At 38.4% G+C, this 27019-nt stretch overlaps 1 protein-coding gene across 3 annotated transcripts in view; it reads right to left on the reverse strand.

Annotated features, from left to right (window-relative positions):
• Positions 1-11365: 11365 nt before the first annotated feature.
• The window catches only part of LOC131162055 (heptahelical transmembrane protein 4-like), a 34242-nt gene continuing 18588 nt past the window's right edge, over positions 11366-27019 (reverse strand). The window contains exons 2-4 of one of the 3 annotated variants that reach the window (XM_058118177.1): positions 21606-21886; positions 14412-14733; positions 11366-12358 (exon numbers count right to left, since the gene is read on the reverse strand). In XM_058118177.1, the coding sequence (XP_057974160.1) occupies positions 11705-12358; positions 14412-14733; positions 21606-21877 (1248 nt within the window). In that variant the 5' untranslated portion in view covers positions 21878-21886 and the 3' untranslated portion in view covers positions 11366-11704. Of the gene's footprint in view, positions 12359-14411; positions 14734-21605; positions 21926-27019 lie in introns of all 3 variants that reach the window. The other 2 variants (XM_058118180.1, XM_058118179.1) reach the window with 2 other exon arrangements.

Genomic DNA, 27019 nt, shown 5'->3' on the forward strand with positions numbered 1-27019 from the left:
TGGTAAGTTTTCTCAGGAAGTGTGTGAGTAAGAACAAAACACACTGAAAAGGACACGTGTTAGTTTGTGGGGCCAGTCATTAGTCCGATAAGGCCCGCCCCCCTGTTGTCTAGTCCAGGTGGAGGAGGAGAAATGCAGTGCTCCTTGGAAGACCCAGGTTGGGGTGTTACAATGAGGATGTGCATTGATTATAGAGAATTAAAAAAATTGACAGTTAAAAATAAATATCCTTTTTTGAGAATTGATGATTTATTTGATCAACTCTAGGGGACTCAGGTCTACTCCAAGATTGACCTACGACCGGGATATCACCAGGTGAAAGTTAAAGTAGAGGATGTTTTAAAAACAATTTTTCGAACCAGGTATGGGCACTATGAGGTCTTGGTGATGCCATTCAGATTATCTAATGCATCGGCAGTGTTTATGGATCTAATGAATTGGGTGTTCCATTAGTACTTAGACCAGTTTGTTATGGTATTTATTGATGATATACTGGTCTACTCGAGAAGTTTTGAGGAGCACGAGAATCATCTGATGCTAGTATTACAAGTATTGAGGGAAAAGAAATTGTTCGCTAAATTTTAGAAATGTGAATTCTGGTTGAGGCAGGCTACTTTTCTCGGGCATGTAATTTCGAGGGACGGCATATCAGTAGACCCGAGCAAGATAGAACCAGTGGTAAGTTGGGTGAGATCGGGGAACATTCAGGAGGTCAGGAGTTTTCTAGGTCTGGCAGGATACTACAGACTTTCTGTGGATGGCTTCTCCAGATTATTAGGTCCACTGACACTACTCATGAAGAAAATGTGAGATTTGAATGGACCAACGTTTGTGTGTAGAGCTTCCAGGGGTTGAAGCAGCGATTGGTCACTGCACCGGTATTGTCTATTCCATCAGGAGAGGATGGATTTGTTATATACAGTGATGTATCTCTGAAGGGACTCGGATGCGTGTTGATGCAGCATGAGAGAGTTATTGCCTACGCATCTCGACAGCTTAAAGAGTATGAAAATAACTACCCAATACATAATTTAGAGTTAGCTGTAGTGGTGTATGCTCTAAAGATGTGGAGGCACTACCTTTATGGTGGGAGATGTGAAATCTTCACTAACCATAAAAGCTTGAAATATTTTTTTATCCAGAAAGAATTGAATATGAGGAAAAGGAGATGGCTAGAGCTCATTAAAGATTATGATTGTACCATGAGTTACCATCCAGGGAAAGCAAACATTGTGGCTGATGCGTTGAGCCAAAATTTAGTGGGTGCAGCATTGTCAGCAGTGAAAATTCAGCATCCGATTCAGATGGACCTGGAAAGGCTCAGTGTAGAGCTAGTAGAGGATGGTCACCAGGCATTTATTACCAACCTGGTGGTACAACCTACCTTGGAGGAAAAAATTAAAGCTGCTTAGAAGAATGATGCAGAATTGGTAGAATTGATAGATAAAGTGCAAGACGATTAGGGAAAGGAGTTCAGTATTTCTAAGGATGGAGCTCTAAGGTTCCATACCATACTATGCGTCCCTGCAAATGCTGAGATTCGGAGGGCTATCTTAGAAGAGGTGCATGAATCTCTTTATACAGTGCATCCTGGCAACACTAAAATGTATCGGGACCTTTGGAAATCTTTCTGGCGGAGCGGTATGAAGAGGGAGATAACTGAATTTGTAGAATAGTGTTTTACGTGCCAGCAAGTGAAGGCCGAGCACCAAAGGCTAGTAAGGCAGCTATAGCCACTTCAAATTCCCGAGTGGAAATGGGACCATATATCCATGGATTTTGTTACAAGGTTACCACCTGCGTTGCATGGTCAGAACGCCATTTGGGTTATTGTAGACTGGCTAACGAAGATGACCCACTTTCTTTCTATTAAAGTTAGTTATTTTAGGAATAGACTGACAGAATTATACATTCGGAAGATAGTTCAATCTCATGGTGTGCCCATATTTATAGTTTCAGACCGAGACCCACAATTTACATCCCGATTTTGGAGGAGTTTGCAGGAAGCTTTGGGGTCTCAGTTATCATTCAGTGCAGCCTTTCATCCTCAGACTAATGGGTAGATAGAGAGGACGATCCAAATACTTGAGGATATGTTACGAGCATGTGTGCTAGATTTCGGGAGTAGTTGGACCCAGTATTTGCCGCTGGTAGAGTTCGCGTATAATAACAGCTACTAGACCAACATCAGGATTGCACCATATGAGACATTATATGGTAGGAGGTACCATTCTCCGTTATACTGGGATGAAATGGGTGAGAGGCGAGTACTAGGGCCAAAATTAGTACAACAGGCGTATGATAAAGTCCGACTTATTAAAGACAGAATCAATGCAGCTCAGAGTCAGCAGAAAAGTTACACAGATACTCATCACAGGACATTGAAGTTTGATGTAGAAAATCAGGAATTTTTTAGGGTAGCACAACTGAGAGGAGCTATGAGGTTTGGGAAGAAGGGTAAGCTGAACCCTAGGTTTATTGGCCCATTCAAGATACTTGAGAGAGTGAGACCAGTCGCCTACAGGTTAGCATTACCACCAGCACTATCTAGGATATATGACGTATTTCATGTTTCCATACTGAGGAAATACGTCCCAAATCCCTCCCACATAATCAAATATGAAGAAATAGAGCTTAGAGATACACTAGAATATGAAGAAACACTAGTGCAGATTTTAGATAGAAAGGAACAAGAGTTGCGTACTAAGAAAATACCATTAGTAAAAGTCATGTGGAGGAATCATGCAGTGGAGGAGGCTTTGTGGGAGTTAGAGGAAGAAATACGGCATAAATACCCACATCTATTTAGTGGGGACTAGTATTAGACAGAAAAGAAACATCTATAGCTTAGATAAAGTAAGTTTTGTTTGATATCGTTTATATATTGTAGAGTAATTGATATATAAGTTGTATTTTAGGTTATATGATAGATAGTGTTTTGGTTTTCGTAGAATTTTATTTTACGAGTATATTTGTAATATCCCAAAGCAAGGTTTGTCGACAAATGCCCTAGATTCGTCGACAAACTCCCCATAGGATTCATAGACGAAGTTCCGTGTTTCGTCGACGAAAAGAAACTGAAAGGGGGTATTTCAGGCCCATTGGTTCATCGACGAGCACTTCATCTTCATCGACGAACTCTCTTCTTTGGTTTGTCAATAAGGCCACGTGTATCGTCAACAAAGCAACGTGGCTAGCCATCTATAAATACGCAAAAAATCAGATTTTGGTGCGGAAACTTTCATTTTACTGTCTCTCTCTTGAATTTCAGCCTCTCTGCTTTCTCTTTAAGATTCTGACCTCGTTTCTCCCTGGTTCGAATCAGAAGTTACCACAATGATCCTGGGGAGATTCTCTACAACTTAGCCGAAGTAGAATTTTTGTTTGAGGAGTTCAGGTACCATCCCAAAATCAGGGTAAGTAGGTTGTTTAAGGGTTTAGTAGTTATCAAGATATTCTGAACCCATATTTTGGGTTAGATGGAAATATACTGGTGTTTGGGTTGATTAAATTAGGGTGTTGTGATTGTAGGGTTTGGATTTGAAACACCTCAGGAATGGGTTGAGGATCCCAACAGGTGTTTTCCCAGGAACTTAGGTAATATTGATAAATAATTATTAGTTCAGAAATTTTATGAATAAAAGATAAATGTGAGCCTGGGGAAAAAGGCAAATATGGTTATTATTCTACGATGGTTTAATTGAATTAGGAAATGTATATTATTACAGGATTCTGTGTTTGGCGCGATAGGCGTAGGAATATAATTGGAGTCAGATCTCCTAACCAGTTAGGTAAGGGAAATATGTTATGCTAGTTAAATCAGCGATTCTTATCAGTCAATTATGGTATTTGATTATGAGATACAGAGTATTAATTATACAGTTATATAAATTTCAGTGCATAAGTTTTATGTATGAAATGTGTGGCCTAAGTGTTTGTTTAGTACAATATTTATACAGTTTTCATAATATCATGATCTATAGTATTTATGCATAGAAATATGTTTTATTAGATTTATAGAATTATGATTTACAGTATACACAGACAGATATTTTATAGTATTTACATAATACCATGATTCCTTGAATTTTAAAACCATAACACTCAGATATTACAATGTATTCAGTTCAGATATTACAGATTATTCAGATAAGATATTCCAGATATTTTAGCTCAAATAATACACTTTATTCAGATCAGTTTTACAGTGTTATGGTTATTTATAATCATGATGAACATTATGATATATATATATATATATATATATATATATATATATATATATAAATAGAATAGTATTTTGCAGTATCAGATCCCTAATGCATCAAATCAGTTATCAGAGCATGGTCGTAGTAACGCCCCAACCTGGGTCTGCTATGGAGCATTGCGTCTCTCCTTCTCCACCTAGACCAGACAACAAGGAGGTGGGCCTTGTCAAACTAATGACTGGCCTCACAGACTAACACGTATCATTTTTAGTGTGTTTTGTCCTCACTCACACACTTCCTGAGAAAACTTCCTAGAAGGTCACCTATCACAAGATTACTCTAAGCCAAGCATGCTTAACCGTGGAGTTCTTATAGGAAGGCTCCCAAAAAGAAAGATGTACCTTGTTGATAGGGGAAGTTACATCTAATCCTTTTAAGCTTTTCTTTCACAGGGTATCACATTCTCCCCCACTTACAGAACACAACGTCCTTGTTGCGACCCATATTTTCAAACCCAAGCGATGTGAATCTCATCACACTTCCGGCTGGGTAATTGTTCTGATACCATTTTGTAATGCCCCAACCATGGTTTGCTAGGGAGCAGTGCGTTTCTCCTTCTCCACCTAGACCAAACAACAAAAGGTGGGCCTTATCGAACTAATGACTGGCCCCACAGACTAACATGTGTCATTTTCAGTGTGTTTTATCCTCACTCACACATTTTCTGAGAAAACTTCCCAGAAGGTCACCCATCCCAAGATTACTCCAAGCCAAGCACGCTTAACCGTAATGTTCTTATTGGAAGGCTCCCAAAAAGAAATGTGCACCTTGTTGATAGGGATAGTAACATCTAATCCTTTTAAGCCTTTCTTTCACTGGGTATCAGAACAGCACCGTAGCTATTTTAGTTTAGAGTGCAACCATACGTCTCAGATAGAGTATAATATAGCCGATTGTGCCACAGGTAGTGTAGAGGCTTCCTGGTGTCCGGACCAGGTGGAGCTGGCCTTTCGTGCTATAGGCATGTTTATGCATACATTTAGACTAGAACTGGTAGGCCAACCAGTGTTTAGTCCCGCCTATGGGCCGCACAACCAGTCATGTGGGGTAAATCATGACATATAGTTTTCTCGGGAAGTTTTCACACTTATTTATATGTATACTGATTTATAGAATAATAGCAGATATATATATATATATATATATATATATATATATATAGTAAAAGAGGGCAGCACCTCCTAGCATTATTAGAAATCCCCTCATTTATGACAGAGGAATACTGTGGTTCCAATATTGAGACTTTGGGACAATAAAATCAAACTCCAAGACCCTAGAACTAAATTAACCAACATAATCAAAACCAATAAGCCAATGACCAGCAACCAAACAAAAAACTAAGAACTAAACAACTATAAGTGAAAAACAAACAAAACTCCGGAAGATAACACAAAACATCAGAGCGCAAAGAAGAAAATCCCAACAAATCCAATCGAATCATTCCCCTGATTTGCTATGGAAGATCATCCTAGCAACTATATGATTGAGAAATACCAGATTCACCCTATTTGGCAAAGAAATTTGCACTTTTATTCGCCTCCCTGTAAACATGTTCCACTTTGAATTGTATGCCTCTCAATGCTAGCATAAGCTCTTCCCACAATTGCCATAAGTTCCAAACCGAGCACTTCCCAGAATTTATCCACTGAACCAACAAAGTAGAGTCACATGCAATCTCCACTTGATTATATATTACAGTTGTATTTTAAGCCACATAGGTGTGAGTTATATTGTATATTATTTTACATGCTATCTTAGTTTCCATTATTTATTAGTTTATTATTCGTGTGAACTTAGTTGTCACACACTGGTAATAGCATATTTCTTTTTATTGAGAGTAGTCTCATCCTGGTAATTTAACATATTTTAGGTGATCAAGCTAGATGAGCAGATCAGGCTCGGAGGTAGAGGGGATATTTTTACTTTCTTGTTAGAAGGGTAAGTAGTTTTGGGGAGATGTATTCATCAGTAGTTTATAGGGGGATCTGATAGAGGATTTTTGGGTACATATGTATGTATTAATGTTTGAGAAATTACTGAATTTTGTTATTGTAAATATGGGTGTATGACTTTATGTTTTCCGCTGTATAGGAATGCTATCTTATGAACAGGAATTTCCTCGGCGCTCACCTGGAGCCTGAGATGTTATAATAGATAATATAAGGGTATCAGAGTAATTTTAATATATAATATTTATATAAAAAATGGTATGAATTTTCAGGTCGTTGCATTGTCGGTCTCTGGTAGACCTCCTGAGTGAAGCTGTAGGTGGTTCAATAGTCGAAGTACCTTCCTCATCAATAGTTTCGTGATCTTCCACCACATGATCATTTTGAACATCTGCCTCTATATCATACTGATTTCCCATCTCAATTGTATCAAGAAAACTTTCAGAAGGAGTCCAAGTCAACTGAGCCATCACTATCCTGAAACTGAAAATTTTCTATCTTGCCAATGTATTCAATGGTTTGATCCTCCATAAAGACTACATCACGGCTTCTCAAAAGTTTTTTTTCCACTGGATCATAAAACTTGTAGCCAAACTCATCCTGACCATACCCAATAAATATATACTGTGTTGCCTTGACATCTAACTTGGATCTTTCATCTTTAAGCACATGAACAAAGGCTTTGCAACAAAACACACATAGATGGTCATAGGAAACATCCTTCCCATACCAGATTCTGTCAGGGATATCAGTCGGCAGCGCAACAGTAGGAGACATGTTAATTACATGAACAATAGTATATAATGCCTCACCCCAAAATGATCCAGGTAGTTTTGCTTCTGAAAGCAAACATTTGACTCTCTCTACCAGTGTTATGTTTATCCTTTCTGCCAAACCATTCAACTGAGGAGTCTTAGGAGGTGTCTTATGATGTTGGACGCCCTGTTGTCTACAGTACACATCAAATGGACCACAATACTCGCCACCATTATCAGTGCGAATACATTTTATCTTCTTTCCTGTTTTTCTCTTAACTAAAGCCTGGAAATATTTAAACATATCAAGCACTTGATCTTTGGATTTCAAAGCATAAATCCAAAGTTTTCTTGAATGATCATCAATAAAAGTAACAATATAAAGTGCACCACGAAGTGTCCTTACGTTCATTGGGCCACAAACATCTAAATGAATCAACTCAAGTAGCTCTATTTTTCTGGAAGGAGGGTGACTCTTAAATGAAACCCTTTTCTGCTTCCCGACCAAACAGTGAACACATCTTTTTAGTTTTGCACCATTTAAGCTTGACAACAAACTCTTCTTGGCCAAGCAATCGAGTCCTTTCTCACTTATATGACTGAGTCGCTTGTGCCATAACTCTGATGTGATATCACTATCAACTAAATTCACAAAATTCAAGAAAATAGAAGCATTCATAAAATATAAATTAGAAAATTTGTTACCTTGGGCCACAATTAAATTTCCTCTCATAAGTCTCCATTGTGCATTACCAAAGAAGTTGCAATATCCATATCATCAAGTCTTCCAGTAGAGATCAAATGCAGACGAACACTAGGAGCATGTCTGATATTATTGAGTACCAATTCTGTTTCATTGTTGGTCTTTAAGCAAACAGTTCCTGTACCAACTATCGGTACCAAGCATCGTTTCCCTTCTTCAAAACTCCAAAGTCATCGGAAGTATATGAACTGAAGAAATCCTTCATTGATGTCACGTGAAAAGAGGCACCACTGTCAACCACCCAATTAATTTCATTACAGGCAACACTAATTACCTTATCATCATAAGTAAGAACCAAATCATCGCCAACAATAGCGGTAACACGATCATTATTATCCTGATACTTCTTTTCTTGCTTGTCATTGTTGCTTTTATTTTCTCTCTTCCACTTGTAACAATACTTCTTGATATGACCATTTTTATCACAATAATCACACTCAAAATATCTAAATCTTGACCTTGACTTGCTTATACTTTTACTTCTACCCCTTTCATTTTTGTATTAGCTTCTCCCCCTATCTTCTGTAACAAGTACCTGGGTATTATCTATACCCATTTCTTTCCTTCTGGTCTCTTCATTAAACAAGTTATCTTTAACAAACGACAAGGTCAACACACTGTTTGGGGCTGAGTTACTAAGAGATACTACAAGAGTCTCCCAACTATCTGGTAAAGAACTTAATAGCAACAAAGCTTATAGTTTATCATCTAAAATTATCTTCATGTTGATTAACTGGTTTACCAAATTCTGAAAAATCGCTCAAATGGTCAGTAACAGATTTTCCTTCTCTAAGCTTCAAATTTACAAGCTTTTTAATTGCAAAAGCTTTGTTGTGAGCAGTCTTTCTTTCGTAAAGACTCTCTAATTTCTTCCAAAGTATTTGGGCATCCATCTCTTGAGCCACATGATGAAAAACACTATTATCCACCCACTGTCTGATTTTGCCGACTGCTTTCCTATGCATTTTCTTCCAGTCAGCTTTAGTTTGTTTTTCCGAATTATCGCTACCCAACTCAATCGGATCAAATAAATCCTTACAATAAAGAATATCCTCCATCTTTGGTTTCCAAATTGAATAATTTGAAGCTTTGAGCTTGCCATAGTACCTACGTTGTCTTCCATATTTTTTATGAACGAAGCTCTAATACCACTTGTTGGGAAAGTAACAAGACAACTAGTACAGCTGCTAAATCTTTCCCAAAAATTAAATTTGTGACGAGAAAAAATAACCAACGAACAATAATAATAATAATAAATCACACACCACAATAGGAACACCATGATTTTTAACGTGGGAAACCCCTCCAATGTGAAGGGTAAAAACCATGGGGTCTATGAGAGCCAACAAAATTTACACTATAATAGAGGCAAAAATTACAGCAGTACAGTCACCAAACAAACTTAGAGTAAAAAAGGATTCTCAAAAGAATCGCGATAAAATAAGAATGAGCGGAAAGAAGTCACCTGAACGCAGTTACTGTCAGTACTACAAAATCAGGTCCTCCAAAGCTTTGAAACAGATCTCCACCATCCAAATCGAAAGTTGACAAATCCTAAACGTACTCTCCAAATTTCAACAAAATCGAATCACAAAAGACTTTCCGATCGTCGATTTGATAAAGACGATAGGTGTGGAGAAGAAGGCTACTATAGCAGTTTTTTTTTTCTTCTGCTGTGCGGCGCAGCTCCCTACCGTCGCCCCCTTTAATTTGCCCTAATGGGATTCTTGGCACATGGGCCTCCTTTTTCTTTTTCTTTTTTTTTAAATGTGGGCTGAACCCAACATAACCCTCTATAGATCAAGTGGGAAAACCCTCACTTCAAATCATACTCTCAAAGTCTCTTTCAAAAGAAGAGGATTGTGATTTCTCTTCTTTTTCTCCTCGAAAATCCCTTTGAAACCCATGACTGTATCTTGAAACTCTCACCCTACCCTCACTTGGATGTACCCTAAAGTCTCCCTTAGAAAGTCCTTTTGTAGACATTCAATGGAAGGAAGGAAAATCCTTTTCGAATTTGAATTTCAAAAATTCAAATTAAAAAATAACTACTAATAACCACCAATCATTAACCGCAATGTCAAATGTTGACATTTGATATCAATGGGACACATGGTTGGTCCAAAATCTCTAATCAATGACATGAAAACAACTCAAAATTTGGACCGATCAACCACTTGGAGCGCGCTAATGACTACTTTTGAAGGAAAGACTGATCAATTGCCCTAAGAGTCTGATCAACGGCCCACCACAAATCTTGACTTTCTCATCATGTCTTTTTTTAAGATTTTTGCTTATTCATTTGGTTGAATTTTGTTTGATTAAAAAATAATTATCGATATATGGTATTTTATTTATAATTCTGTTTTATGCACTATGTTTTTTGCTTCCCTAGGTGCTTATTATGAAAAACCATATCACTATGTTTGTCTACCTAATTTAAATTTTTTTTTTTTACCTCTCATTATATAATCCCAACTCAGTAAAACAGAAAATTTATTGTGTTTAATTATTTATTTATTTATTATTTTATTGTGTTTGGGTTGGGGGTGAAGTTTGATGATTGGGTCCACCAACCGTTGGCAGATCCAGAGGACTGATCTTCTGGGCTAAAGATTCAAGAAGGGCCCCTGGTAGTACTGCTCTCTTCATTGGTCACTTTCTTTATTTATTTTTTTGGGGGGGAAACTTGGGTAGCTACATTTAGCTGCCATCCTCCAACCTCAAGCATGCATTATTAGATATTTGGTAATTTGGGGGGAAACTTGGGTAGCTACATTTCGATTTATTTTTCAAATTAAACCTTTTTTTTTTTCTTTTGGAAGCAAAAATTAAAACAACATTTTTTTAGTGAGTGAAACACGATCAAACCAAACAATACCAAATATTTGATGTGGTTGGGCTATGAATTTTATGTTTTGTGAGCCTAAAAGAAGACCCAGGGTTCTAAGTTCTAATCCAACAAAAGCAAAAGGTAAAAAAAAAAAAAGAAGTCTCAATGGATAGTTTAGATGATTCATTCAAGACTCTCCTAGTTAAATTGTCAGGATTCGAGTCTTAAAATTATGATTTTTTATTTGAAATAATAGTTTGGTATTTAAGTAGAGAATGGTAGAGAGAAAGATCCATTATTTTGGTGAATTAGTCGAGTGTCTAGAAGGACCACTATCGCTTCAAAAAAGAAAGAGTATAAAAAATAAAAAATAAAGATGATTTAGAAGGGATTACATAAAATTTGGAACTCGTGTTTGTATTTGCGTTCATCGGTGATGGAGAACCCAAGCCAAGCAATAACTCAGATGGGCAGGTTATTGGTGGATTTCAATTTTTCATTGGGTTCGTTAGTTTTGATTTCTTTTTTTGTGTCACTTTAAGCATGAAAGCTTTCATAGCTCAGTTGGTTAGAGCACTCGTTTAGTAAGCGGGAGGTCTCAAGTTCGACTCTAAATGAAAGCAATTTTAAGGTCCTTTTTTGCGGAGTCAATGTCACTTGGTACTTATTATTCATCCCATTAAAAGAAAATTAAATCAAACTTTGCATTTGGCACATATAATTCATCACTTGGAAAGGATACACAAATTGGAAAGTACATATATATATATATATATATATATATATATATATTTCACTTCTCTAAAATTGAAAACATTTATACCATCTTTGAGATGGGAGCTTTGAGTAGAGATTCGATCTGTGTGACTCTAGACAAAGCAATACAATTTTGCATTGGGATGTGTTGTGTTTAACCTAAATTCATACAAATTTAAATCTAGTCTGAAGCCTATGCCCCCAAATACACTTTATACACCTTACAGTTCAACATAAAGTATTGCCATAACATTCTGGATTAGGGTACAATAATGTCACCCAATTCTTATGCGAAAGTTCATCAGCGAGCAGATCTTCATTCCCACAAGCTACAAATGCCAATTCATCAGTGTCGGGAGCCGTACATACTAAATCAATCTTCAACAGCCTTCCAAGTCCCTCCATTTGAGGTAGACCAACCCAGCATGATAGTGTGTATATGCTCCCGCTATAACCAAGACATGGAAAAGCTGGTGACTGTGCCCAGCAATATCAAATTTACCAGGTCTCCACCGTTCTGGAATCCTTGTGGCATATATCAATGCTCCAATGCCATAGAAGGCACCCATAAGGATCTCTAAACCAGTGGTTTCGAGGGCTTCTGGTTGATGCCAATATAGTACCAACTTATGCAGTACGGGTGCCACACCTGACATGCCCATCCCAAAGAAGAGAGAAGCACGAAAGGTTCGATACTCTGGGTTTTGGAAAACTGGGAGGAGAGAAAAAACAATGGTGGCAATCCCAAAAAGTGTTATGAACCCCAAGTACAGGTTGCAAAAGAAAGGGTTGCACATAAAGGAGTAGTACACAAGAGGGTAAAAGGAGGTTGAGATGAGGGCTGCAATTCCTGCATAGTCAAGTCTCAGCAATATGTAGGAAAGGCGCTCTGAGTGACAGGAGAGGAGGTGGCAGGTGCTGCTGGACAGCAAACAAAACATGGCTCCACCCAGGAAGGCAAAAAAAGGCCATCTCGTTATTGGTCGAATCATCAGGGGAGCTATCATGTTTGCTAGATCATCTTTTACATTGTGCTGCACTCATGATAAGTAAAACAAATAGATGGCATTAGACTTGGGACAGTAAATCATTCTAATTGAAAAGCATGCTTGCCTAATCAATCAAGCGGGTATGCATTTTCACTGCATATATTAGGTCAACATATGTAATAGTTTAGATTGTTATATGAGGAATCATGTGTATAATAGCAACTGCAGCAAATCATTTTGAAAACACACACACACACACACACATTTATAATTGGCACTAAAATTGGTTCTCAGAGTAACTTGTAGATTTTTCACCAAAATATCCCACACATAAAATCACATCTCATGCAGCTTTTTGTTGTAATACATCAGATGCTCAGTGGGAAACCCAACAGCTTTTCATCAACTTATAACAATGGATTTCATACTAGTGAAGAAATTCCAAATGCACACAATCGATGTGGGCCATGTGACCAAGAAGATGACTACAATCTGCTTTCTCCTTCTCTCTATCCCCCTCTCTTACACACAAATACTGCTAGCTGCAAAGGATTTGATGACTTTGGCCAACATCACAGTCCAGATGAATACGCATCCTGATTTAAAATGCTCAAGAGCAAAATTGCCAGCAAGTAATGCATTCTTTTCCCTTGAAAATGACAGGATGCTTCAGTTTCTTAAAAGCATTAGCACCGAAGATGCATCTGACGCTACTATCTACTAACTTCAACAAAAAAGCAAACATACTGCTGTCATCATACCTAGAAATACCCATAATTTCTTTCTTATATTAAATATGAAGATGCTCCAGTCTCTATCCCACATTGGTTAGAAAGAGAAATTTGTATGGCTTATAAAGCTTAAACAAGCCTACTGTCACACAACTTGGCTTAAGCATTTTGGATTAGTGAGTCAACCCAAATATTCTTGGGCTAATGGGCAAAGTCGCGGCTACAATGTAACCATAGCCTACATCACTCGAATTATGGGAGTGGAAGTGTTATGTAGAGCTAAGTGACACACCAGTGGAGGAAGCCATCACTAAAATCCCTATAAGCCACCTTTTAAATATCAGACCACTTGGTGGAAAAACTTTCAACCTGTTATGTAGGCTAATGAAGTGGTGCAACAAGGATGTCACTTATTGGAGTGGGGGAGAATGTGATACCCAGTCCCAATCTCACATCCACTGTTTAGGGGATATTAGTGTGGCTTATAAGACAGGGAAAGCCTCCAACCAGCCAACTTGGTTTAAGCACTTTGGGCTAGTTAGGCCACTCAAAAATTCTCCGGCTAGTGGGTTTGGCCTAACATATTCCATTAAACCCCTATAATTTTATTTTTATTTTATTTTTGCATTTTGAAGAATTTTTACTTCCCCTCTTCCAGCCCTGATGAAAGCAATGCTCTCCGAAAATTCAATACTTGTTCAGAAGCCAGCAACAAAGAGGAAAAAGTTCTTTTAAACAGAGAGAGAGAGAGAGAGAGAGAGAGAGTATTGTGGTATGTGACACAATGAAACCCTACAAGTAAATCCACAAAGAGCAGTTTATACAATAAAAATTCAATACAAAGTAAACATCAAAGCATCAGAAAGGGTCAGGTGTCCAGTGTTTGGTACTAAAATTCTAATCCTGCGGCTGATCATTTCTGGTCTAGCTTCAAGTGTATAAGGGATTGGCATGATGGAGCCTGAAAAGATCCTATGTCCATGTTTGGTCTTAATTGTCTAAACCTGCCTAACAAATAATAACCTAGTCCTCGCATTTTTTATTTTCAACTCCAACTTCAATTTTTTGTCAATCATAACCATCCCAAGTCCAACCCTATCCAGACCCATAGAACTGGGTTGAGATACCCATTTATTAACCAAAATCAAGGTCATGTTTCACTCTCATGTGAAATGCCTGTCGTCACATTGAATCTGAAGCTTATTCAAACTTATTTTACAGAAAATTTATTAAATTATAATATATTTTTGCATTACCCACAGATTTAATCACCCAACATACAAAATGGAAATATAATATTCCAAAAAAATCAGTAACATGGGTATATAAAATTATGGAGGAGACAGTAAAAAAGAACAGCATATTACCAGAACACGGCCGTCTGTTTTATTGCCAGAGGAGAGCGGCTCAGGCAAACAGTTCTTGAGAAGCTCCAGAAAATGCCAACACGAAAGTGATGAGAACAGGTCCATTGACGGTAATGATGTCTTTACCTCATCTCTTAATCTATGAAAATCAGGCATGTTTGGCAAGGATGGAAGGCAATTCAAGAGTTCTGAATGAATCTTATGCAGATCACCTTTTCTGAGTATCTCAGGCAACTGTGGAAAAGAGTGGAAATCCACATTTGGTACCTGCATTGCTGTGTATATGGTCAAGGTAAGGAAAAGGAAGAACCCGATCAAATGCCTGAAACAAATAAAAACAGTGACTGAGAAATATTGTAAACATACGTAAAAAATTTTATCTTTCCACCCTTCTCTTGGAAGGAACATGCACCAAAATGTATGCTATCAGATACAGAGGAAATTCATTTTCCATAACAAAATTTTGTTCGTTGAAAAGATCAATATAATCAGCACCCCATGCAAAAAATACTACCAAGCAAAAAAGTGATAAATATTGACCTGGATCACTCCTCAATATCTTGAAATGTTCATGGAATCCTTGAGTGAACTTCAAAAAGTGTCAACGGAACAGCAAACAGCAAAAGATTTCTTTCCTTATTTCAGCCCACAATTATGTCCTTATTTCTCCATTCATTATTTTGTACAGTTAGCATATATTTAGTTTACATGTATAGGGCTTGAAAGATTATAGTTTACATGTATAGGGCTAGAATCATGCTAGAACTTATTTACTTTCCATGTATAACATTCTTGTAAAGTCTATATATAATATACAGAACTCAAGGCCAAACCATTTGGCCATTCACACAATACTTTGACATGGTATCAGAGCCTGCCGACTGCTAATTTTTTTCCCCTCAAAGTTTTTTTTTTTTTTTTTCGTCTTCTTGGTTTCAGAGGTGTCACTCGTTTCTGTGGCTGTTGTGGATCTATTCTCTTCTGGAATTTTTTGGTTCTCTATCTTTTCAGTATTTCTGTGGCTGGGTGGCTGTCGGAACAGCTTTCTGTTGCTGTTCTGGTGCTTCTCTGTCCTTGTGATTCTCGGCACAGCAGGTTTTTTGGTTTGCAATTTATTTTTCGTGCAGGGAGGTCGATCAGAACAGCTTTCTGTTGCTGTTTCTGGTGCTTCTCTGTCCTTGTGATTCTCAGCACAGCAGGTTTCTTGGTTCAAAATTTAATTTTTAGTGCAGGAAGGTTGATCTTGGTTCTTTCTGTTGCTGGTTCTGGTGCTTCTCAGTCCATGTGATTCTTGGCACAGCAGGTTCTTGGTTCAAGATTTATTTTTTTTGTGCAGGCAGGTTGATCTTGGTTTTCTTTGTACCTGCGTTGTTTATTTTTGGGCTTCTCGATTTTCTGGTACTATTTTTCTTTCGGCAGAGTCTGTTTTTTGGGCTTCTCGATTTTCTCCTTTATTTAGTGTGGACTCCACACCTGTGTGCGCCAAGTTTACGGGCAACAATTATTCTACGTGGGCTTTTCAATTTGAACTTTTCCTAAAGGGAAAAGATCTTTGAGGTCATATTGATGGCACGGATTGTACACCCAATCCTGATAAATCCAAGGATTCAGCAGCATGTCCTTCATGGGTTGTGCTTGATGCCAAGGATTCAATGGCTTGTCCTTCACGGCTGTGCTTGATGCTCGGATTATGTCTTGGCTTCTTGGCTCGGTTGAGCCACATATTGTCCCCAACTTGCGACTTTATTGCACCGCTCAATCCATGTGGACTTATTTAAAAACACTATATCATCAAGATAACGGTACCTGTCGTTTTCAGTTAGAGCATGCGATTACCATGTTTCAACATGACAATCGTTCCATCCAAGACTATTATTCGGGGTTTCTGACTCTTTGGAACAAATATTCTGATCTGGTTATCACGGATGTTCCTGTTGCCTCTCTTCCCATTATTCAACGTCTTCACGAGACTAGTCGTTGTGACAAGTTTCTTATGAAACTCCGCCCCAAGTATGAATTTGTTTGCTCTTGTATGCTAAATTGCTCTCCTATTCCTTCTCTTGATGTTTGTTTTGGTGAGTTACTTCGAGAAGAACAACGGCTTAGTACTCAAGTTACTCTAACACAATCTCATGGAAGTTCAAGGTCCATCCTTGTGGCTTATGCTGCTCAACAACGAGGACCGCCTACGCATTCTAGCACCTTGCAAGTTTTTGCTGCAAAAAATTTGGGCATATCGCTGCTAATTGTTCCAAGAAATACTGCTCTTATTGCAAGAAGAAGGGTCACATTATCAAAGACTGTCGTATCCGCCCGCAGAATTATTAGGCCCAAGCATTACAAACTTCTGTTACTGTACCCCCCACAATGACTTTTGCGGCCCCTAGCTCTTCTTCAGGTGACTCCTCTATTCCTGCACTTCCTACAGTGAATTGCTGCACACCCAAAATGGTGCAACAGATGCTAATTTCGGCATTATCAGCAACGGGGCTCTAAGTACTGCACATCCAAAATGGTGCAACTGATGCTAATTTCGGCATTATCAACAACGGGGCTCTAAGGTAACAATTCTACTAAACTCGGGTACGTGGACTCGGGTGCCCCTAATCACATGACGAATAATCCCACTACCCTGTGTCATGTTCGGCCCTACGCTGGTCAATCTGCTATTCAGACTACCAATGACAGTTCTTTACCAATAACTGTTGTTGGAGATGCCTCTTCTAAGTTCACTGATGTGTTTCTTGCTCCTCAGCTTTCCATGAATCTTATTTCTGTTGGTCAATTAGTTGATAACAATTGTGCTGTCAATTTTTCTGGTGATGGTTGTGTTGTGTAGGACCAGGTAACGGGGGAGCCGATCACGAAGGGACCTAAAGTGGGGCTTGTTTCCACTACTTTTGCCAGTTCTAGCACTTTCTCCAGTTTCTTCTATTAAGTCTTTTGCTTGTAATAATGTTTCAGATCTTAGTATGGTGTGGCATCGTCGTTTAGGTCATCCCAATACTCAAATCTTATCTCATGTATTGAACTCTGGTTTACTTGGTACTAAAGAATGTTCTTCTTTATCTCGAGTGCAAACTTGGTAAAAGCAAAAATCTTCCCTTCCCTTTGCATGCTAGTAAAGCTTCTCAGTGCTTTGATCTTATCCATAGTAATGTTTGGGGGCCTTCCCCGGTTAGTTCACATGAAAAAATTTAAATACTATGTGACTTTCATTGATTATCATAGCAGATTTACTTGGGTCTACTTTCTTTGCTGTAAATCTGAGGTTTTTTGTACTTTCACCAAGTTTTTAGCATATTTTGACAATCAATTTTCTGCTTCTATTAAGACATTACGCACAGATTCTGGTGGTGAATATTTGTCTATTGAGTTTCAAGCATTTTTGGCTTCTAAAGGTATTATTCATCAACGTTCAGGTCCTACTACTCCCCAATAGAATGGAGTAGCCAAACGCAAAAATCGTCATCTCCTAGATGTGGTAAGTACTCTCTTGTTGGAATCCTCTGTTCCATCCTTGTTTTGGGTTGAGGCTTTGAAAACTGCTACTTACTTGATTAATTGTTTACCTTCTCAAGTTCAACTCATGGAGTCTCGCTATTTCCGCTTATTTGCTAAGCAACCTAGTTACGATAACCTATGCACCTTTGGTTGTGTATGAGCAACATAAATTATCTACTCAATTTGTTCGATGTGCATTCTTGGGATATAATGTGTGCCAAAAGGGATTTATTTGCTCTAATCCTACATTACATCATACATGCATTTGTAGGAATGTTATTTTCTTTGAAAATCAACATTTCTTTCCTGTGTCCTCTCTACCTTCCTCTTCTATTGTGACTCTCCCCTCCTTTGAGGAGCAGTTCTCAGATCCTCATCAAGTCAGTTCTCGTTTTAAACTAGGTATTGTGTATACGCGACGCTCCTGCCCACAGTCTCTTCCGATGGCTCGTCCGATATCTGATCCTACCACGCTTCAGATTCAGTCAATTGCAGCACCTCCAGAGTCTTTGGAACGTCGCTCTTCTCGAGTGTCTGTACCCCCGGATAGGTATGGTTTTCCCTCTTCCAGTTCTAGCAATTCTGTTTCAACTCTTACTGCCGCATTGCCCAATTTAAATATTCCCACATCCTACTCACATGTTGCCAAGCATGATTGTTGGCAACAAGCTATGCAGGAAGAAATTGCCGCTCTAGAGGCCAATCACACCTAGGACATTGAGCCTTGTCCCCCCACCATTGTTCCTCTAGGTTGTAAATGGCTCAGTCAAGGTTCGATCTGATGGAAGTCAGGATCATTACAAAGCTCGCTTTGTTGCACTTGGGAATAATCAGGAATATGGTGTCAATTATGAAGACACCTTTCCTCTTGTGGCTAATATGACTACTATTCGTACGATTCTGGCTATTACTACTTCCAGTGATTGGCCACTACATCGAATGGATGTCAAGAATGTTTTTCTTCATGGGGATCTTAAAGAGTGTATTTATATGAAACCACCTCCAGGCTTGTTTCCCTCTCTAACTTCACATGTGTGTAAGCTTCGTCACTCTCTTTATGGTCTCAAACAAGCTTCGAGGGCCTGGTTTGATAAATTCCACACCACTTTATTACAATTTTCATCCAAGCAAAGCAAGTATGACACTTTATTGTTTCTTCGGAAATCAAACATGGGTATTGTTGTTCTTTTGGTTTATGCTGATGATATTGTGATTACTAGCTCCGATTCTGCCTTACTTGCTCAGTTCAAGACTCATTTCTCAGAGTCCTTTCATATAAAATATCTTGGGTCTCTCACATATTTTCTTGGTCTTGAGGTGAATCGTAGTCCCTCTGGTATTTCACTCAATCAACATAAGTATGCTAGTGACTTGGTGGCTACAACTGGCCTTCAAGAGGGTACTTCTGTTGATACTCCCATGGAATTAAATGTCAAGCTTCGCAAAGAGGAGGGTGACTTACTTGTTGATCCCAGTGTATACCGGAAGTTGGTGGGTAGTCTTGCCTATCTCACCATTACTAGACCAGGCATTTCCTTTGCTATATAGCAAGTCAGTCAATTTCTTCAGACTCCTCTTAATCTTCATTTGGATGCTTTCCATAGGATCATATGCTATGTTCAGGGCACTTCTGCTCGTGGTTTATTCTTCCCTGCAGGCAATTCTACAAGCCTTGCTGCTTAGAGCGATGCTGATTGGGCTGATTGTGCAGATACACGTCGCTCATCACAGGTTGGTGTGTGTTCTTAGGTGATGCATTGATCTCTTGGAAGAGTAAGAAGCAAGATGGAGTTTCTAAGTCATCGATGGAATATGAATACTCGGGCGATGTCTCTTGCTTGTTCTAAAATTATTTGGCTTCAAGTTTTGCTTGCTGAGCTAGATTTTTCTGAGGGTGATCCTACACCTCTACATGCCGATAATACGAGTGCTATCCAAATCACAGCCAATCCTATCTATCATGAGTGCACGAAGCATATTGAAGCCGATTCTCACTCTATTCGTGAAGGATTTGAAGCTGATGTTATCACTCTTCCACGTATTTCCACTGAATTACAAATTGTGGATATCTTCACCAAGGCTCTCACTCGTTATAGACATTGCTTCCTAAGTAGCAAATTGATGCTTGTTGATCAACCCGCATCAATTTGAAGGGGGCTGTCAATGGAACAGCAAACTGCAAAATATTTCTTTCCTTATTTCAGCCCACAATTATTCCCTCATTTATCCATTCATTATTTTGTAAAGTTAGCATTTATTTAGTTTACATGTATAGGGCTTGACAAATTATAGTTTACATGTATAGGGCTAGAATCATTCTAGAACTTATTTACTTTCCATGTATAGCATTCTTGTAAAGTCTAAATATAATATACAGAACTCAAGGCCAAACCATTCGGCTATTCACACAATACTTTGACAAAAAGTCCCTTAGCATAGCTGCCAGATTCTTCTAGTTCCATCCTTGTTTTCTTTTAGGGAAAAAAATAAGGTAGAAATTGGGAGAAGGGGAAAATTTCAGCTCAAGGGAAAAGTCCATTGAGAACTATGATAATGATGATTAGTTTGCGTAACGAAGTCTACACAAGAAGAGAGACTGCACAAAATCTTCCGAAATTCTTAGGATCAACATATGTAGATTTGTTCACAAGGTTCACTACCCACCAACCCTCTAGAAGAAATAGGGATTCTCATGTTCTTATGCTAAAAGTTACCTTATGATTTGCATACTTGCAGTTATAGTCAGACTGAAAACCATAGCAAAGCAAAGTCCTTTTAATCTTTCAATATAATGGAATATGATTTGGTATATAGAAAGCTGCTTGTTTGGAAAAGATAAGAACACCCAAGGGAAATCTGTGCACTAGTGGAACCTTGTAGATTCAAGCTTGAGTGGATTACATTTGAATTTTGGATTTCATAACTGGATCTTGCCCTTCGCATATTTTCAATCAGCTAACCGTTTAATTTAATCAGGTCAAATTTGGATCCTAGCTTGACTCATTCAGAGCCTTACAATGCAACAATATACATTTTGAATATTTAAAGGGCCAGATACATTTAAAAAATATATTGAGAAATATACAATAACTAAGAAACGCGTAGCATAACCAGATTTTGGTTTCAATTATTGGCACAAGTACTAGGTACTTTTCATAATAAGTAATTATTTCTTAGAACGTTTCAAACAGGGGCTAAAATTGATGAAAGAACAACTCAAAGATTGTTGAAAGAAATTTCTACACCATTTTTGAAGACCCAATTTCACAAATCAAAAAATAGCACACCAAAGAAAAAAGAAAGAAGAAACATGGCATGGTTGAAATATAATGAAGTAATGTTATTTAAAAATTATTCTTATAACATTCTCAACAAATTTACGTTGTCAAACTGATCTGCAATAATAAAAACTTCTCATACTTTTCTAAAGCCAAAATGATGAGATTTTGTAAAATATAAGATAGATAAAACTATATTGTAAGGAAGCTACCACAAAACCCAATTGTTATTACCATGGATAAGAGATGGAGAAAGAGATCATATTTGAACAAACCAACCTTACAATAACATCAGACCTTGTAAAAAAGAATGCAAGCCTAATTTTGAAGTACCAAAGAAAAATATAATCTAAATAACAGTGCAATAAGTGATAAAATATTATAAAGATGTTAATTTTGAGATAAGACTTACGTCCAAACATTAAGAGTCTCGTTGTGGATGGTGAAAATGCTCAAGAACACCTGTTTCAATGGCCACTCTGATCGATAATGACCCAGAATGAACTCATTGTCTCTCAAATACCCAGGCAATGAGTGATACTCAACAAGCTGATATTTCACTTTATTCCAGAGTCTCTTTCCCTTCCCTTCCTTTAAGCAAATCGTATCCCCATCCTCAGAGTCATTCTGACTATCAGATGTTCCAGAGGATGCAGTGAAATTGCCATAGCGATTAGCCATCATCCCTTCAACCTAAAACAGGAAACTTAAACATTGTTGTTCAATCATAACCTGAAAAGCAAACAAACAAGACCAACCAACAAGTGGGTAGTAGCATGGTAGTGCAGAAAATAGACTGCTATGAGGCATGGATACAGGAGTGAGACTGTGGGATACAGATACGGGATGCATGGACGCAAAAATACTTTAAAAAATCAGAGATGGGATATGGCAGGGATATATTTATAGAGTTATATATGTTAGATGAGAATAGGCTATTTTAGTAATTATGTTGCATCAGTTGGGGTCTTTTTTCTTTCATGCTTTTTTATTATCAATATATAAAACAGTGGACCTGGAGCTGTACATAAGCTCTTGGAAAAATGCAGCCTGGCTTTGGCTTTTTCTCCCTTTCTCTTCTCAATCTCGAACCCAAAGTGCAGTATTTTCTTTATTGAATCTTCAATTTGTTTCAGATTTGCAATGTGGTATCAGAGCAATGATCTCTCTAAATATGTTTTATTGAAATGATTTTGGACACTGGTTTTCATTTTTCTTATCCTTCCCTAATCAGTTCTCACGTCTGTTTCTCTGTTTGATTTTAGAGTCGTTTAGGGATACTCTTCCTTTTGGTTAGGCTGCGTAGCCTCCTCGGTTGGATGTTGTGTGTTTTCATGGTGGTTTGCTTATGTGAAACCAGTTGCATACTACAACCAGTATACTGCTGTTGTTCTGATGTTCTACAGGTTGGCTGTGGCATGATGATGCTGTTTTGATGCTGGGTGTTCATGATTGATTGGTTGCGAACTCGTATCAGTTGCTGGTGGGTTTTGATTGGTGTTTGATAACTACATTTCTTGTTCTTGCCTGCTCTTGCTTCTAGTTGCTGCCAGCCACAATGGCAGTAGCTACTGTTAGGTTGTTTATTGCCTGCCTGCTGTGTTTTGTTGTGGTCTGCCTTGTTCTGTTGGTCCAATGATTCCTCCTAGGATATGGCAACTTCAGTTCTATATTCATAAATGTCTCTTGAAGTTATGGACCATTGAAGTTCTGAAGTGCTGTTCTGTGCTAGTGTGTGCTGCCTGATGCTAGATTTTTGCCGTGCTGTTCATTCCTGATATGTCTGTCTGCTGATTGTAGGGTATTGGGGGTGTCTCTAATGGCCTCTACAGAGAGAGCTCCAGATAATACTATTAACTTATAGATGACAACATTGACTGGATCCTCCAACTAATTGTTGTGGTTTTCAGGCAGTGCGTGTGTATGTTAACACAAAAGGGAAGTCCCAAGTATCTGCTGCATTCTCCTTAGTCTCCAGGCTCCAAAGCATAATTACCTGGGCTGCTCACCCCAGGAGAGAGACCTATTTGAGTTACTGAGAATTTTATCCGAGCACAAAAAAAGAGCGTCCCCAGGCCATTAGGCTCCCTGTTTCACGAGGATAAGGGGAGGGTCATCACAGTGTACAGCTGGTAGTTATTCCATCCTAAGTAAATAATTCAAAGTGTATTGCGTCCAACATAGCCTCTCGATAAGTGGTTCATGCGTACCAGTCAGAAATGGTATACCAACTACACCTACACCCCAAAAATCATGTACCTCTTAAGTAGTGTACCCTCTTCCTGTACCCATACCATGACTGGAAATGCACAGCACTCCAGCTAAATATGCTCCAAAGATTATATGAAAGAGAATAACATATTGCTTGTATGGTTGGGAATAGCATGGTGCCATGAATTGCTGCAAATATGACGCTTTATGTAACAACCAATGCTGTATGGGATGATCTTTCTGAAAGCTTCTCACAAGATAAAATTTCAAACCTGTATTTTTAACTTGTATGATTTCAAATATGACCAAGAAAGTAGGTCAATCTATGAGTATTATGGCATTCTGGAGGGGTATGCAGGAGGAACTCAATATCTATCGATGGGTTAGTTATGATATTGAGATGATTAAGAGGCAATGAGTAGAGTTCTTGGATACCAAGTTTCTGTATGGGTTGAGTCCTTAGCTTCAACCCATCCGTGCTTAGATTCTTGTTGGAAAATTCATACCATCCATGAATGAAGCATAAGCTAGAATCTAATGGATCGCCAAGAAAGCACTCAGCCTTCTTCTCAAGTTCTTATGATAGTATATCCACAGTTAACACTGCCTTTATGTGAGCGGAATTCAATTCAATACTTCTTGAATTCTTCTTCTCATTATGTACATCTCAATCTTACATTATATAATACAATCAACTATTCTAAACAAGGAAATAATCCCCCTACAGAATAATATATAATCTTCTACATTTACCCACTTTCCTAATTTACTCATTATTCACAAAGATACTTTGGATTTTAACACTCCCCCTCAAGTTGGATCATAGATATTAATCATCTCCAACTTGCTAACGAGATCATCAAAGTTCTATCGTGCCAACCCTTTAGTAAATATATCTGCAGTTTGTTCCTTGGTAGGTACATAAGTCATACAGATAGTTCCTTCTTCAACTTTCTCTTTGATAAAATGTTGGTCCACTTCCACATGTTTAGTCCTGCCATGTTGAACCAGATTGAGAGAGATACTGATGGCTGCTTTGTTGTCACAATAGAGTTTGATAAGAAATTTCACTGTGACCTGTAGTTCTTCCAAGAGTTTCCGTAACCAGAGTCCTTCACATATACCTTGAGCATCGGCCTTGAACTCGGCTTCAGCACTACTACGAGCCACTACATTCTATTTTTGTGCTTCTCCAAGTTACCAGATTTCCCCAGACGAATGTGCAACAACCGGTGGTAAACCTTCTATCTTCTACTAATCCAGCCCAATCTGCATCTGTAAAGATCTCTACTTCCTTGCTTTCACATTTCTTGAAGAAGAGTCCTTTGCCCGGGGAGCCCTTGAGATATCAAAGGATCTTGTACACAGTGTCTAAATGAGCTTCTTTTGGTGAATGCATATGTTGGCTTACCACACTAACCGCAAATGCAATATCTGGTTTGGTATGTAATAGGTAGATTAGCTTAGCAACCAATCTCCGATACCTCTCCTTTTCAACTGGTATTCCACAATCTTCGACCCTCTTTACTGCTTCAATCGGGGTTTCACTAGGTTTGCATCTAAGCATGCCAGTTTCAATAAGGAGATCAGTGATATACTTTCGCTGAGAGACACTAATACCCTTTTTCGTTCTAGCAACTTCCATGCCCAAGAAGTACCGAATTTGTCCCAAGTCTTCAACTTCAAATTCAGTAGCTAGAACTTTCTTCAATCTTTCCATCTCTACTGTATCATCCCCAGTTAAGATTATATCGTCAACATACACTATTAGAATTGTTCTCTAACCCATTTTAGACTGTTGGAAGAACAAGGTGTGATCTGATTGCCCTTGTCGATATCCTTGGTTCTTTATTACTTTTGCAAATTTGTCGAACCATGCTCTAGGAAATTGCTTGAGTCCATACAAGGACTTCTTGAGTTTACACATTCTGTTTTCTTCACCTTTCTTACTGAAGCCTGGTGGCATTGTCATGTAAACTTCTTCTAACTTGCAATTTAGAAATGCATTCTTAATGTCAAGTTGTAGTAGTGGCCAATCTAAGTTGGCTACCAAGGACAAGAGGACCCAAACTGTATTCAAGTTTGCCACCGGTGCAAATGTCTCCATATAATCAATGCCATAAGTCTGTGTAAATCATTTTGCAACGAGTCTTGTTTTATATCGTTCAACTGTCCCATCAGATTTATATTTCACTGTGAAGACCCATTTACAACCAACTGGCTTCTTCCCTCTTGGCAAATTCATTACATCCCAAGTTCCACTTTTCTCCAGCGCCCACATTTCCTCCATGACAACCTCCCTCCATTTAGGTATTTCCAGAGCTTCTTGAATATTCTTTGGAATTATCATCCTGTCAAGGTTAGAGGCAAAAACACGATATCCTGTAGACAAGCTTTTATAAGACATGTATTTAGACAAGGGATGTTGAGTACATAACCTGGTTTGTTTTCTGACTACAATAGGTAAATTGATGTCATCAGGTACACGATTATCAGAAAAGAGCTAATGACTATCTATGACCAAATCGGGATTGGGCGCGGACTCATGGTTGTTCAGAGCCATCACTGGTTCCAACGCTCTTGGTGCCTCAAGTATGAGATTCTCTCTATTCTTTGTGTTCGGCTTTCTTGAGTAAACAAGTATGCTTGTGTTGTTTTGCTTTCCTGCATCTCCCCCTGAGGTTAAGTGCTCTTTTGTGTTTGACAGGTCAGGAAGTGATGCAATGGGAGGCTTAGTAGATGGGTCAAGGAATGAAGCAATAGGAGACTCAATAGATGGCACAGATTCAATAGTAAAGAAGTCAAAGAACCGATCTTCACTCCATTTCTCCCCCTGAAGAGAGGACTTTGGGAAATAAGGAGTGGTTTCAAAGAATGTGACATCAAGGCTAACAAACATCCTTTTTGAGACAGGGTCATAGCATTTGTAGCCTTTCTAGGTAGGGGAGTAACCAATGAAGACACATTTGACGACACGAGGATCCAATTTATCCCGATGGTGAGCATGAACATGGACAAATGTAGTACAGCCAAAGATTTTCAACGGAAGACTGGAGAGGAGTCGAGAGGTAGGAAAATGTTCCTAGAATTTCTGGAGAGGAGTGGCAAACGAAAGTACTCGACTCGGCATTCAATTAATGAGATGTGTAGCTGCTAATCTCCCCAAAAATAGTTTTTCATGTTTGTAGTGAACATCAATGCCCGAGCTAATTCAAGTATATGTCTGTTTTTTCATTCAGCAACCCCATTTTGTTGAGGGGGGGTATCCACACAAGAACTCTAATGAACAATCCCATTTTCTTGAAGATAAGTTCCCAGAATATCATTAAAATATTCTGTACCATTATCAATACGTAAAATTTGAATGTGAGTTTGGAATTGTGTTTGAATCATGGAATGAAAACTGAAAAAAATGGAACGGACTTCAGTTTTATCTTTCAACAAGTAAACCCAACAAAGACGAGTATGGTCATCAATAAAAGTAACAAACCATTTCATATGGGTGCGATTGAGGGATCTTGAGAGTCCCCACAAATCATTGTGAATCATAGTAAATGGGCAGGATGGTTTGTATATGGATGTTGGGAAAGAAGCACGCCAGTGTTTTGCAAGCTC

This window comes from Malania oleifera, chromosome 8, assembly GCF_029873635.1.
Source record: "Malania oleifera isolate guangnan ecotype guangnan chromosome 8, ASM2987363v1, whole genome shotgun sequence".
Taxonomy (NCBI): domain Eukaryota; kingdom Viridiplantae; phylum Streptophyta; class Magnoliopsida; order Santalales; family Ximeniaceae; genus Malania; species Malania oleifera.